Consider the following 14,581-nt stretch of genomic DNA (forward strand, 5'->3'; position numbering starts at 1 on the left):
CATTGAATTGTGTTCACTGGTGTGTTAATCTGCAGTTCTGTGTTGTCTTGCTGAGGTGGGCTGCCCTGACTGTTTTTCCCATCTGTGACATTCTTTCCACTTGTATAATAGTCAAGGGAGAATGTCCCACATACATGCTGGTGCCCTGTAGAAGAGTTCCCTTTGCTCACAGCGAGATTACTGCATCCCCCAAAATTCAGAGAATTCACAGAGACGTATCCTGGGTCTGGAGTATGCTTTGTGGGAAGGCTTTCTGATTTAACTGAATTTACTTAATGTTTTATATAAGTGTTACTTGGCGATTTCAGCAAATGATAGCATTTCTTACTTTGCCTGAAGAATTTGACTTCATCTAAATTCACACGTGTTTTGATTTCAGGGCTTTTTTCCCCTATCTTATTTTATTTCTTTAATGTAGGCTATGCCAATGCCATTATCTTCTTTTTTCCTGCTGTTTTTGTTTTTCAAGACAGGGTTTCTCTGTAGCTTTAGAGCCTGTTCTGAAACTTACCCAGTAGACCAGGCTGGCTTCGAACTCACAGAGATTCACCTGCCTCTACCTCCTGAGTGCTGTCTTTTTATCCTTACATGATCAGGTGTACTATGTAGTTCTTGATAAATCCTGTCAGTGATGGTTGTGACTTCAAAGGATCAATACTTGGTCTCACTAGTCATTTTTTGCTTCCTCAAAGCTCTTCTCTATCATTTATTCTTTTATTTAACTTATTTCCTTGTACTTTCTTTAGGTTTAGACACCTATCCATTTTCTGTACCATTTAAGAACTCGATATATATATATATATATACACACACACACACACACACACACACACACACACACACACACACATAAACATGGCTCAATATTTATAAAGCAAAATTCAATGAAATTTTAGGCACATACCCACAGCTGCAATTAAAACATAACTAACATGGAAAACTTGAACAAGCGATCAGCCAAGTCCACTTCATCAACTCTAAAGTGCGTGTTCTTGACTTTTTTTTTAAGCATTTAGTTTTTCTACCTGTACTTAGACATTCTCTTGTTTGTTTCTTGAATCTCATTGTGTGGCCCTGACTGATTAACCTCATATCTGTAGAGTTCCAGGCCAGCCTGCTTCTACCACCTGAGTCCTGGGATCCCTGGCATGTGTGAACAACCGTGCTGGACTTTCTGTATGTTTAGGCTTAAAGAGAAATCTATAGCCATAGATTTATCTGCATATCACACATTTCAATATGCAAATTTTCACTGTTACTCCATCCAAAACATTTTCTGTTTTTTATGCTGTTTTATCAGACCCATGGGTTATTTAGGAAGATATTGCTCAGTTTACAACATAAGAGTTTTCTAGTAATTCATTTCTGTCTTATTTTCATGTGGCCCAAATACATGCTCAGTAATTTCAATCACCTGCTCTTTCTGGAGACTGAATTTCCCATGTGATCAGTCTTTGTGAATGTTACATACATACTCCAGAATATGTGAAGTGTAACAGCCTCACCCTGCTGAATGGACAGCTAGTATTCACAGATATTTACTGCCTAAGTTGTAAATATAAAAATGTAAAAGTAAGTTTCTTAAGCTCAGCACAATGCCATAGGCCATCCTGGGTTATGTAGCAAGATCCTGTCTCAAAAAGAAAAGAAAGTCTTTTTAAAAGGGGGGGAGGTACTTTTAAGTAGTAAAACACAAAAAAGTGTAATTGTTTTGAGCCTGCCCCCCCCCCCCGTGCGCGTGCGTGCGTGCGTCTGTCTGTCTGTCTGTCTGTCTATATGTTTTAGTGGTTTCAGGCAGGGGCCTAATTATTTCACAGTAGAATTCACATAGAGCCACAACCTACAAGAGTCCTGGTCCAGTGATGCAACATCAGGTTTCATCAAAGTCAACATCCTTTAAAGAGGAAAGCAGCAGCCAGACCCAACCCTTCTTGTGAAGCAAAGCCATGCACACGGTGGCGCTCCTTTTCTCAGTGGCACCCCCTATCTTATGTTGACTTCCTTCTGGACAGCAATAGCTATCACCTCTGCCTTCCCTTGCTCCATGTCGGTTGTCTATAATGACATCATTTTCCTGGGCTGATTCCATTCAGCTTCTGCAGCCTGCTCCTGAGTAAACCAGTACTCTGAGTTGTACTGAAAGAAATAGCGACACTGGAGGGTGGGAGGGCCTAGTCCCTACTCCAAATGACTTGACAGATTTTGTTGATCCCTCCTGGAAGTCATCACCTTCCCTGTGGAATGGGGGGATGGGATAGGAGGGGGTCAGGGGCATGGGAGGGAGGGGAGGAGGGAGGAAGAGAGAGGGAACTGGGATCGATATGTAAAATAAGAAAAAATCATTTAAAAATGAAAAAAAAAATACCATCCAATGGTAAAACGTTCAGGGCACTACAGCCCTCCTTCAGTCTGACACAGACACTGCAGGTCTGGTGATCTCCAAGGCCACTTTCAAATTCAGTAATTCAATCAGACTCACATACCTTAGAAAATCTATGATCCTCCTGGATAAGTGTATTACACTGGGAACACACAGGTTAAAACCCCCCAAGGAAAGATGTACATAGGGCAGGATGCAGGAGTGAGTGACAGCCACAAGCCCCCAGCGGAGCTGTGCAAACAACGCCTGCCCTTTAACAGTAGTGTATGACAGTTTATCAACAACCAAGGAGACTCACAAACATTATTAGTGTGCAGAGTTCTACTGGGGCTCTTTCATATAGACACAGTTGACTACTGTGGGCTAAAATTGGACTCCCCCCTCCAAGAAGCTGAATTGATATTTGGTGTCCCAAATCACACAGACAGCGTAGCATGCTAACACCACTAGGCAAACATGGGTACTTAGCCCAGTCAGGACACTCCAGGAGCTTAGAAGGTACCTCCCAGGACCTGAGAACAAGACCATAGATTTGGCCAAGACTCATCCTTCACTGCACATGTGACAAATCTTTTGAGAATATAACCCAGACCCTTCTACATGCTTAGGTCCCATCCTACTGAACTAAAACTCCTCTCCCTATCAAGCCTGGTGTGGTCTGGTCCTTCCTTCCCCCTGTTGGCTGCTGTCTTCCAAACACAGAGGTCTCCTCTTGTGTATTTTAGGGCCCCAAGCTCCTTTCTGGCCTTTGTGCTAACCCAACCATCCTGCCTGAAATCTCCCAGATCCACATGTAATTGGATCAGTGCTGTCATTCAGGTCTCAGCTTAATAAATGTCATTTCCTCAGAGGCTCCTTGCCTGTCTGCTAGAATTAAATGAGTCCCCAAGTCACTCCCTATCTTATCACCATATTCTGAGCTCATCGCAGTAGTGAGATTTGCCTGTTCTTTTCTAGCTCATTTGTCTCTTAATTTTGCGGTTAGAAGCCTCCCCCACGCAAGTGCTTTGAGAGTGGCAGTGATGGTTTCTCTGCCCCCACACCTAGGGTACACTGGACCTAGAGTGTGGGCCCAGTAGTCACCGAGTGAATGGATGAATAGCAGGGTGATAAGTAAGACTAACAAATGCCAGTTCTTGGGAATGTAAGTCAAATTATTTACAACAAGACATTTGGAGCCTTAAACATGATAATGTGGATTGTATGATGTATCTATACATCATATATTCATGTTCCTGGGAATGGTATGAATTTTATACATAACCAACATCTTGAAAGTGTTTTGACTCTTCCTGCGCTTGCCCACCCCCTGAGACTGAACTCTGCTGACTAGTCTAATAAATTAACCTGTACTCAGTGTGACGGTGCAGCATACCTTAGATCTTCCCTTCCTTCTTGTACTTGTTCATTACACCGAATCTCCATTTTAATGGGTTCACTGCACAGCAGTGGTTGTGGTGGGATGCTGAAATATGGCTTTCCTGAAAGGGACCCTTAGCTACTCCTCAGCCTATATCCTGGAAGTGCCCATTTATGGCTCACCAACCAAAGTTCTAACTGTTGGCCCGGATTCTGTGTGACAGAATCAAATATTGACAGATGCATCTAGTCTTTGCTAATGATAGGTTTGAAGTGGCTTTGTGATTTTTTTTTCCTGGATGGATGAGTTTGTGGTGTAGGAAATTGTGTGAGGAACAGTCCCAGACATAACAATGGTCCAACTTAATGATGTTTCGACTTTACCCTGATGTGAAAGCAGAGCACACTCAGTAGAAACCTTTCTTCACATTTTGAATTTTGTGTTTTCCTGGGTTAGTGGAACATGGCACGGAATTCCATTTTGATGCTGGGTCAATGGCTGCAGACTGCAGCTTCTACTCAAGGAAGATAGTGAGGGAAAGTGACCGACACTCTACACTGTACTGGGGTAGCGGGGCTGCGGGAAGTTCAGTAGGTTTTATGTGCATGCATGTGGTGGTGGTGGGGATACAGTACATGGGTGTGCACAGGCATGTGGAAGCTGGGGACAGCCCTGAGTGTCATCCCCCAGGAGTGTCATCCACCTTGTCTTTTGAGCAGGGTCTCTCGTTGGTCTAGAGTTTACCCATTAGGCTAGACTGCCTGGTGAACAGGCCCACTTGTCTCTGCCTCTCTAGGATTGTAAATGTATACCACCATACCTTCTCCCATTATTATTATTATTATTATTATTATTATTATTATTATTACTGGTTCTAGAAATTGAACTCAGGTCTTTGGGCTTGCAAGCATTTTGCTGATTGAGCCATCTCCCAGCCCCATTTCCAACTTTTAATGTTTTCAATTTGCAGTGAGCTTTTCTGGGTGTGGCTCCTATATAAGCCAAGGAATGTCTGCATTCCTCTGTAAAACTAACTTTGGCATTAATGAAGATGACACATTTATTTTTCAGATACTCAAGGTCCTGATCCTTTCCTAGAAATGAGGTTGATGGATATTTATCATTACCAAAGCTTGTAGGGGCAGATACTTACTCCAGGCAACATCTTACCTTACACTTGCCTTACCCTTCCTTCTGAGAGAGGTGGATACCACTTAGTGCGTATGAATGATCAGAGGGGATGTGATGACCCTGTCTTCTGTTGAAGTTGAAGGTGTGTTAGAGCTGGTCTGGACTAGTTTTCCCCTTGGACCTAGAGCACGGTGCAGCCTGTTTTCTCTGCTTCAGTGGGACCTGAACTCCAAAGCCTTAGTGCTATATGGCTCTCCCATGTAGTGAATTGTGTTGTGTCACCCCCATACGGTCTCTTTTTGACCAGAGCGTATCAACACCCCTGGCCACACACACAATGTAGCACACCAAACCTGTGTGAAGCATTCCACATTAATCTTACCACAGGCTGGAGAGTCAATCTTGGGAACAAGGCCTGGGAGCTTCTCCCTCTGACCAGCCAATGTCAACCTGTCTGTGACGTCCAAGAGGACACTCTGTCCATAGACTTTGCTCCCCAAACTGGCTACCTCCAGACTCTATTAGCTAATTCTTAAAGACACTTAAAGTCCATCATGGGATGGTTGCTTTGACATATACATTATCATCTCAAGAACTATTTACACCAAGATTTTACAGACAGATGCCTTGATAAATGTGTTTTTACTTGCTGTGAATAATTTCTGCCGAGTGCCATTGAGAAAAACATAATTCAAATTTCCCATTAAGAAGAAGGCAGCGCTGGTGTGCAGAGTTGTCAGTTACCTTGTGACTATTCTGGGGTTGATTTGGAAGGAATTAGGCTATTTTAACTCAGAAACTATGGGTTTAACTTGAATAGTTAGTGTGCCCTTTTTCCACAGCCAGTTATAGTGTGAATGAGAGTCGAAACAGAAGCCAGTAGACAGGTCTTCAGCACAGACTGTGGGGGGACACCTGGGTGTGCTCAAAGCCAGCTAGCTGGGCTCAGAGGGCTGGGCACTCCTAGGTTCTAGGTGGAACTTTAGGCAGCACCCCCTCCCTGCAGTTCTTGTTTGCATGAATGGGCCTGGGAATGGGAAAATGCTGGGGAAGACATTACTCACTTGTGTCGAAGTGACATGGGTCTTGCTCTCAAGTCAGTGGTGGCAAAGATAAAGATACGCCTAGCCTTCTGGGTGATCTACAGTGAATGGCCTCTGCTCCTCTCTCTCAAGGAAGCCTTTTGTCTGAGTCTTCTCCATTGCTCATGCCCTGATTTCTGGAATCTGCTGTGTCCTACCCCATGCTGCTTCTAGAAAACCTATAGGCTCTTTTTAGAGTAGCAGCCACCAGCCATTGTGAAGTACTCCCTTCCTACCTGTACCAGGTCCCCTGGGGTTCGGACCCTCAGAGCTAACAATTCAAGCTGAATCGTCTTGACGAACAGGACTCTTACTAATGCTGTTCCAGCCACAGTGTGCATTCAGTAGACTCTGGGGAAAGCTAAAAAGCCGAGCACAAGAGCCCTTAGCCCATTGGAGAATTTATGGAGAAAGGTTCTCATAGGAAAACACTCCCCTCAGATTTTTGCCTTGTTTTCAAATTTGGAGTGTAACCTATCTCCAGGTCATACTTATAAACCTATGTGCATCTAAGATCAGAGCTTTTATTAGGGCTGTCAGTAAAGCCGTAAGATAGAACATCTACCCAGCAGGCTCAGTGTCCTGCTGCCCTCTATCCCCTACACACAATCAGAAACATTTAATAGAGAGGGATGGGAGAAAAACACACAGTGGCCGATGTGACTTAAGCCAGGTGACTAACTGTGGGATGTTCAGGGTTAGGATGAGCAGAGTGCCAACTTGGCAGTGAGGACCACTGTGGTTTGATTCTACAGTGAATTGTGTGACTCGATAGGACCAGAAGCAGACACTCACCTTGCACTCTTTGGTGTGTTTTGTTGCTTTGCTGCATGTCCTCACTGTCCCTTTAACCTTTGCCTGTTTCTCCTTTCTGTTGTTCTTTTCACTTGGTCCCAACCACTCCATGTGAGGACATAGTATGCCCAGATGTCCTGAACCTAAGGAGGTTGTCAAGAGTATGTGCTGCTCCTTTCATGAACATACACTGTTGGTAGCCAACACAGAGGTAGTTCAGCCTCCATGCTATTCTGCACACCATGTTTGCTCATCAGGTACTGCATCATGCCTGGGTGACTACAGCAACCAACATGACAGGCTATACCGTGTTGAATCCTGTCCAAAAACACAGCCAATTCTTCATTCATTTCCAGTATTATTCAGAAGATCAACCATCTGGTAGTGTCTTAGTAAGGGTTTCAATTGCTATGAAGAAACACCATGACCATAGCAACTTTTATAAAGGAAAATATTTAACTTACAGTTTCAGAGGCTTAGTCATTATCATCATGGCAGGGAGCATGGCAGTGTGCAGGCAGACATGATGCTGGAGAAGGAGCTGAGAGTTCTACATCTTGATCCACAGGCAACAGGAAATGAACTGAGTCCACATTGGATATAGCTTGAGCTTAAGAGACCTCAAAGCCTGCCCCCACAGAAACACATTCCTCTAACAAGGCCACACCTACTCCAGCAAGACCACACCTCCTAACGGTGCCACTCCCTATGAGCTTATGGGGGCCAATTACATTCAAACTACCACAGATAGGAATTGTCATAGGCAGCAAATAAAGTTCTTTTTGTGGGGTAATTCCTGTACACTGGTTTCCTCTTCCTGTTAGTTCTGTGACACAGGCTGTGAGCTTGTCATTGTCACCTGAGTATGGTGGCAGGTGAGGTACCATGTATCTGTTTATTGTGTAGTTTGAGACCAGGACTGAAAAATAAGAACTTCATTGTAAAGCTGTTGACCATTTTAAATAGCAAAAAAGTAATATTTGTCTCTTTTTGCAGACTGCCGCATCCCCCAAATTGAAGATGCTGAGATTCATAACAAGACATATAGACACGGAGATAAGTTAATCATAACCTGTCATGAGGGATTCAAGATCCGGTACCCTGACCTGTACAACATGGTTTCATTGTGTCGTGATGATGGGACATGGGATAACTTGCCCATCTGTCAAGGTATGAGCTGGGAGTCATTGTTGTCAACTGTACTTGTCGCGACTTCATTGTAGAGGGTGCATGTACGTGACCTTCTCACACAGCAACAGAGATTATGTCAGAAAAATAGTCACCCCACGTAGGTCCTTCCTGTCTTTCTCTTCCCTTAGAATCTCATCACTCCTTATGGTGACTCGGCTCCAGGTTTCCCAGTCTAGACAGGAAAGACCTAACTTTTTTATTATGTTGGGCACCATACTCTTTCCATAGAAAACTATAAAAGTAGCTTAAGAATCAGGAGAACTGGGCTAGTGGAGGGACTCAGCAGGGAAATGCTCACTTGTCAGCCTGATAACCTAAGTTTGGTCTCTGAAATGTTCTAATAAAGGTAGAAAAGAAACCAACCACCATAGGCACTCTGGCTTGCACATGTGTGCCTATGCACATGTACACATACATGTGTGTCCAAGTGCATGTATATATACATGTGCATGCCCCCCACAATAATAATAACAATAACAATAATAATAAATTAAAAAGAATTTGGAGGTTTTTTAACTGTGAATACACGGGTGAATTTTTGTCTACTTAATGAAAATTTCAGGGTGTAATACTTACTTCAGTGGTGAGAATATAGAGAACACATTGTACAGGGACTATTTTCTCTACATAATGTTATCCCTTTTTATAACACATGAAAAGTAGAAAAATAACCACATCCAAATGCTTCCAAACCACACAGTGAATATTTAGCCCTTCACATTTTAAAATCTGCCCCAGCCACCACATACAGAAAGACCTGTTTTTGAAAATAGCCCTTGAGTTCACATTAATTCTGATTTTAGTTTTTGACATGTGACTTGGTCTAATAGACCAAAAAGCCAATGCATAATTCATAATTGGAGGGAGAAGGAAGGCATTCAGATTTGCTCTGGCATGTTCAAGTTGGGATGAATGCTAACTTTATGCTTGGAAATCACACCTGGCAGGCCATGGTATTGTTTTGTGTTCCCCTCATCAGAAATAAATTGTTTTCCTACAGGCGAGCTTAAGAGTCTCGACCCTATGAAGGAACAAAGGGTTCAGAGTTGGGGAGACAGAGGAGCCCAGCCACTGTCACACTCCCTGCCCTGTGGCCTGTGTCACTACCCTGCCCTAAAAGAGACGTAGTTTTATTTATCTGTTCAGAGACTGCCTACAAAACAAGCAGCTGGCGCCTGGGTTGGGCTGTTCATGCAAATAAACATCATTAGCCACAGATTCATTCCAGGGACAAATCCATTCCAGGGCTGGATTCCCGGGTGAGGAAAATCACCTCCGACTCCAGCCACTCCCTGCAGCCCTGTTTTCTCCAAGTCCTTTCTCTGTGGCCTCTCATTCTTTCTAGTTTCCCTAGCCTTATTGCTTAAATACACTGTGTTCCTTAGGAATTCCCCCCCCCCCCAGCCTTTTGGGGTGTTAGTTTAAAGAGTTCAGACCTGTGTTTCCTGTTGCTCTGTCTGGCCAATCTGGGTCCGTCTCCCTTTCTCAAGACATGACTTTTCTAGGTCAGCAACAAGAGAGCTGCATGGCTATTCCTTTTGTTTCCCTTTTTATTTTGTGGTGTTACTAGGATTTGAATCCAGGGTTTCACACGGGCTAGGTCATAATCCTCTTTTTATTCCTAATTTTGAAAGAAGGATCTCACTAAATTCCTCGAGCTAGTCCTGAACTCACTGCATAACCCAGAAAGGCCTTGAGCTTGTGACCCTCTTGCCTCAGTCTCCCAAGTAACTGGGGTGACAGGCCTGCACCTGGTTACACTTAAGGTATATGCCTCTTCAAATGCCACAGGCCCCACCCCACTGCCACCGCTCAGAACCCTCCATCCCAGAGTGGCCGGCCTGTGCTGTGGCTGCAGCCCATCCTGCATGTTATTGCTGCTGGAGACAGTCCTGCCAGCTGCCACCTGGCCGCCCAGCTGGCACACACTGCAAAGAAGGGTCCTGAGTTGCTGCAGACAGCCTGGCACCTCTCCCAGCCCCGGTGGATTGTAATTGGCTCTTAAGAGTGACATTTCATTCTAGAACTTTTATTTGCACCTATAGATCCAGGGGCTGAAGCTCCAGTAGGCATCTCTCTATTTCCTAGAAGTGCAAATGGAAATCCCATTGAACTATTGAGTTGAAGCCTGTTTCCCACTGTTATATTTAAGATGGGCTGTCTCCAACCAAGAGTGAGCATATCTTTCCCTCCCAGCACTGATTAGCCAAACAAATTATAGCTCCTGCCATCTCCTCGGGAGGAGTGAAGGGTAGGCTGCTCAGAGGCCTTTTTTTTTTTTTTTTTTTTTTTATGGTGGCTACTTCAGGTTTTGGAGAGAGTCTGCAAGCCCTGCTCCTCACTGTGGGGGCAGAATCAGATGTGATTTGGGAAAGACCAGCATCTTAGAGCTGGAACCCCATCACAGGAGGGAGTGCCAGGCCAGCACCAGGTCGGCCACCAGAACTGTGTAAGCATCCCATGCCTTCCTTTTGTTCCTGTTAATGGGTTTATTCCCGTTAACTGATTCCATTCCTTCCTGATTCCCATTCCTCCCTCCGACTCTTCACACTCTGCTTTTGCTGCAAAAAACAGTTTTTAGCTCAGGAAAATTAGAAACCATCTAAGGGTTTTTAACACAGGAGATGGCTCAGTTGGTAAAGTACCTGCAAGCATGAGGATGTAAGGTGGGATCTCCAGGAACACAGAGACAGGGCTTGGTATGGTGGCAAGTGTCTGTATCCCAGTGCTGGGCTGGGGTACAGAGGCAGGGCAGTCAATCTGTAGGTCAGCCAGCCTAGCTGAGACGAGACGTATGACCTGGAGTCTGTCTGTCTAGCCCTCTGGGGAGTTTACAAGCTTGAAAAACAGTGTACTTTATCCTCTTAACCTGTTTCCCTTAAAATCAGATACCCAGAAATCTAGTAGTACCAGCCCAAGCACGATTCTGGCCAGTGATTGAGTTTGGAACATAACTTGCCCAATTCACAGACCCTAGCCATTGTAACGTCTGTTTCCTCCTAGAGTGCCCTCATCCCCAGTGTCACCTTAAATGACACAGGGAGCTTCATAAACATGTAGTTAACCCAGGTTCTCCTCCAGGGCATGGGGCCTGGGCACCACTAGTTTGTAAAAGCCCTCAAGCGATGCTGAGGTTCCATTTAGGAACAGCTTCACCAGCTATGGATGTGCTAATCCATATGCCTCGTGCCTCCCTTCTTCCCCGCTAAACCTCTATCTGACCCTTGCGGTACCACTTAAAATATATCAGCAAACATCTGTCTACACATGGCCCAAGTCTTCTTGCCAAGGGACAACCTTGAAACATGCAGAGGCAGCCTGGAGACACCTTTCCTCTTTCCCTTTGATGTTTCACAGGTTGCCTGAGACCTCTAGCCTCTTCCAACGGCTACGTGAACATCTCGGAGTTCCAGACCTCCTTCCCCGTGGGAACTGTGATTGCCTATCGCTGCTTCCCTGGCTTTAAACTTGAGGGTTCTGAGTATCTCGAATGCTTACACAACCTTATCTGGACGTCTAGCCCACCCCGGTGCCTTGCTCTGGAAGGTAACACATATTAGTCTTTTGAAAGTGGATGTGCAATCTCGTTATGGCCAGTAGTGACTTTTGCTTGCCTAGATCCAGATCATCCACCTGCCGTAGAGCTATACTCACATTAGACGTGCCCACCCCGCCACCCGCCCTCCACCATTCTTAGATTTAAGGGGAAGAAGGGAAATGAAAGGATTTTAAATAATCAGATGTCACACTGCAAAATATTGCAAAGTTAAATGAAATGCCTTCAAAAATTAATTTTCTCTGCACCAAATGATAACAGATGGCATTGTGGCACCATCCGTCTCAGTCTTACCCCTCGTTTATTGTTGTGTCAATGTTTCTCTCATTTTCCCATGCATTTATAGCTAAGCCATAAATGTTTGGCTGTACGACACTTGGAATCTGAAAGCAAGAGCCATCCCTTCCCTGTTTTTATGACATCTTCACGATTACAGGGCTTTGTTGCTAAAGACCACTCATCAGACGTCTGTGTTGGCGGGGTGTGGGGAGGCTCCCTTCCATTTCCAGAACCTGGGCAGTGTCCTGGGGATCCTAAAATCCTCTGCCATTGAAGTCTAACACTGAGCTTCAGCCCTGGTTTATCTGTAGTCCTGAAGTTTCAACTGATGTGTTTCTTAACATCTAAATAGATGGGTGGGAGAGAAGTTCTATGAGAAAATGGTGGGGGTGGTGGGGTAGAAAACTTCCGTTCCAGAGCCATTTCCAAACCTGTCCAAAACCTAACTTCCCCCAAACAATAGCATGTCAAAGCAAAGCAGTGTTCCCAAGTGTACAGTGGCATAGCTTCCTGCTTCCTTGCTGCAACCTCCAGGAGTGGGCTTGGGGGGTTTGCTGTGGGGAATGGGGGTTGGCAGAAGGGGAATAGAGCAATGAGAGAAGGCTTTTATTTGCAAAGGGAAGACAGACATGGCAAGGGGCTGGCCAGAGCCATGAAGCCTCCCAAGAGAAGAGTTGAGAAAGAGGTGGGAGGGAGGGATGGCCATGCCATGCCATGCCATGCCAATCATTTTGTTACAGTCCTAAGTGATCCCATAAGATCCCCACACATCTCTATCTCCCACGTAGCCCAAATTTCATAGGGGCAGAGGCAAAGGTAGAGGTGTTAGCATTGAGACACCCTGGTATACTTGAATTGCTTATAACAGACGAGTTTTCAATGGGAGCATTCAGTAAGCTATATATACTACATATTGTGTGTGAGTGTGTGTGTGTCTGTATGTTTACTCTGAAATTCAAAGAGAATGGACTGTTTTCTACCTGTTTGTTAAAGCTGGCCGTCCTAGTCTCCAGGAACAATGTCACCCCCTCTTTCCAGTGTAGTTACCTCTCCATTGTCCACATACTGCCTGTGGGCTGTCACAAAAGGGCTTACTTTCATAGTTCCTGGAGGATTTTCCCTATTCACAAAACCAGAAATCAAGGGTATTTTGAAGTTATCATTGTTATGATTTTATAAATTTGAAATGCCTGTTTTAGGATCTTTTCAGATTTGCCCTAACTGCATTTCTAGTAGTCAGATTTGGTAAGCTTCATTTGGGGACTTGGAAAGGAGCTTTTTATGGAGCCTAGAGAATATGATATGGATAGACATAAAACAAAATCTAACTTCAAGAGGCAACAATCTAAGGTTATAAACAGGGAGCTATCAGTGGCTATGGCTGAAAACGTGCCCCATTGCTGAACACACGCTCTGTTTCTGTTGCCAGGCTCAACTCTGGCCAAGGAAGGATCTGGAAACCCTTCTGGTGGCTGCCTGTGCCAAAAAGGCCACTCAGCACCTCCCTGCCACCATTTAAATAAGTTTGGCATCTTTGTTTTTTAATGCCCATCTCTCAAAATATCCAAGGAAATAGTTTAAGAGCCCTTTCAAAGCAGAAGAGGCCAAACCTATAAAGGCTACATCCTAAACACATAGGCAGAGGAAGTCAAGGGTTGCTCCATACTCTGGACCACATAGAAACTCAGGCAAGCAGCATCAGACACAGCAGTTCACAGCTGTAACCCCAGCTACTCAGCAGGCCGAGACAGGAGGATTGAAACTGAACAACACAACAAAATCCTAGCTATTTAAAAAAAAGGTAAAAATGAAAGCGCTGGGCTAAGATAAAATATAAAGATTCATGAGGAAGTCATTCAGGCAGCCACTTTCCCCCATTCTTCCTTTCATTTTAAAATGTTGGTGCACTGCTTATTTATCATGGCAGCATAAACAGCATAGATCAGCATTCCCTGGCAATCTACCCCTTCACGTGGCACCCACCTTTCCCCTTTTTCCTGTCTTATGAAGCACACATTTCACATAATTTGATTTTTCTTCATGGTATAGTAAAAGCTACCTAACTGTGCTATGTATCATGTGCTGTGGGGGGCTTTTAAATCCATTAATGTCCTGACCCCAATGGTGAGTGGATGTGGACAAGCAGAGCTGTAAAAAGCTTTCCCCAACCTCCTCACCTCTTACTTAAACCCTAAGTCCCACTGCCTGAGCATCTGTCACTCATGCATGTCACTTCTGCCGTTCCCGAACTCAGCCTACCCAGTTACTCACTGGGTTCAATCCTCAATACCACATAAAGCAGGTGTGGTGGCACTCAGGAGTTCGAAACAGGAAATTCAGGAGTTCAAGATCTTCCTTGGCTATATGGTGAGTCAAGGCCAACATTGGCTACATAAAACTACATCTCAAAAATAATCAAATGAGACTGGAGAGATGGCTCAGTGGCTAAGATCACACACTACTCTTTAAAGAGGACCTGAGTTTGGTTCCCACACTTATGCACTTATGCCGAGTAGCTCACAACCACTTGGGACTCCAACTCCAGGGGAATCCTTTGGCCCAATGTTAACCTACCTGTCCTCATGTACCACCCCCCTCTCAATAGGGTTTCTCTGTGTAATGGCCAGATTTAATGTTTTTAAGGAAGTACCTGGCGTCTAGTGTTAGTCAAGGGTCTACAATGACTCTTAGATTCAGGTATGAAGTCACCCTAAATTCTGACTATGAATAAAATGTTCAGGGTTTAAGGCTCATGTGTCATGACACTATTGGATTGTTCAGGTGCTCTCCGGCTATCTGCATATTCT

The 14,581-nt window shown here is 44.5% G+C and overlaps 1 protein-coding gene across 2 annotated transcripts in view; it reads left to right on the top strand.

Moving 5' to 3' along the window:
• Susd4 (sushi domain containing 4) overlaps nt 1-14,581 on the top strand; it is a 117,122-nt gene that overhangs the window by 77,385 nt on the left and 25,156 nt on the right. Inside the window, exons 4-5 of one of the 2 annotated variants that reach the window (XM_051186493.1) lie at nt 7,745-7,918; nt 11,297-11,484. In XM_051186493.1, coding sequence (XP_051042450.1) covers nt 7,745-7,918; nt 11,297-11,484 — 362 coding nt within the window. Of the gene's footprint in view, nt 1-7,744; nt 7,919-11,296; nt 11,486-14,581 lie in introns of both variants that reach the window. The other variant, XM_051186494.1, reaches the window with a different exon arrangement.

This window comes from Phodopus roborovskii, unplaced genomic scaffold (genome assembly GCF_943737965.1).
Source record: "Phodopus roborovskii unplaced genomic scaffold, PHOROB, whole genome shotgun sequence".
In the NCBI taxonomy this organism is placed as follows: Eukaryota; Metazoa; Chordata; class Mammalia; order Rodentia; family Cricetidae; genus Phodopus; species Phodopus roborovskii.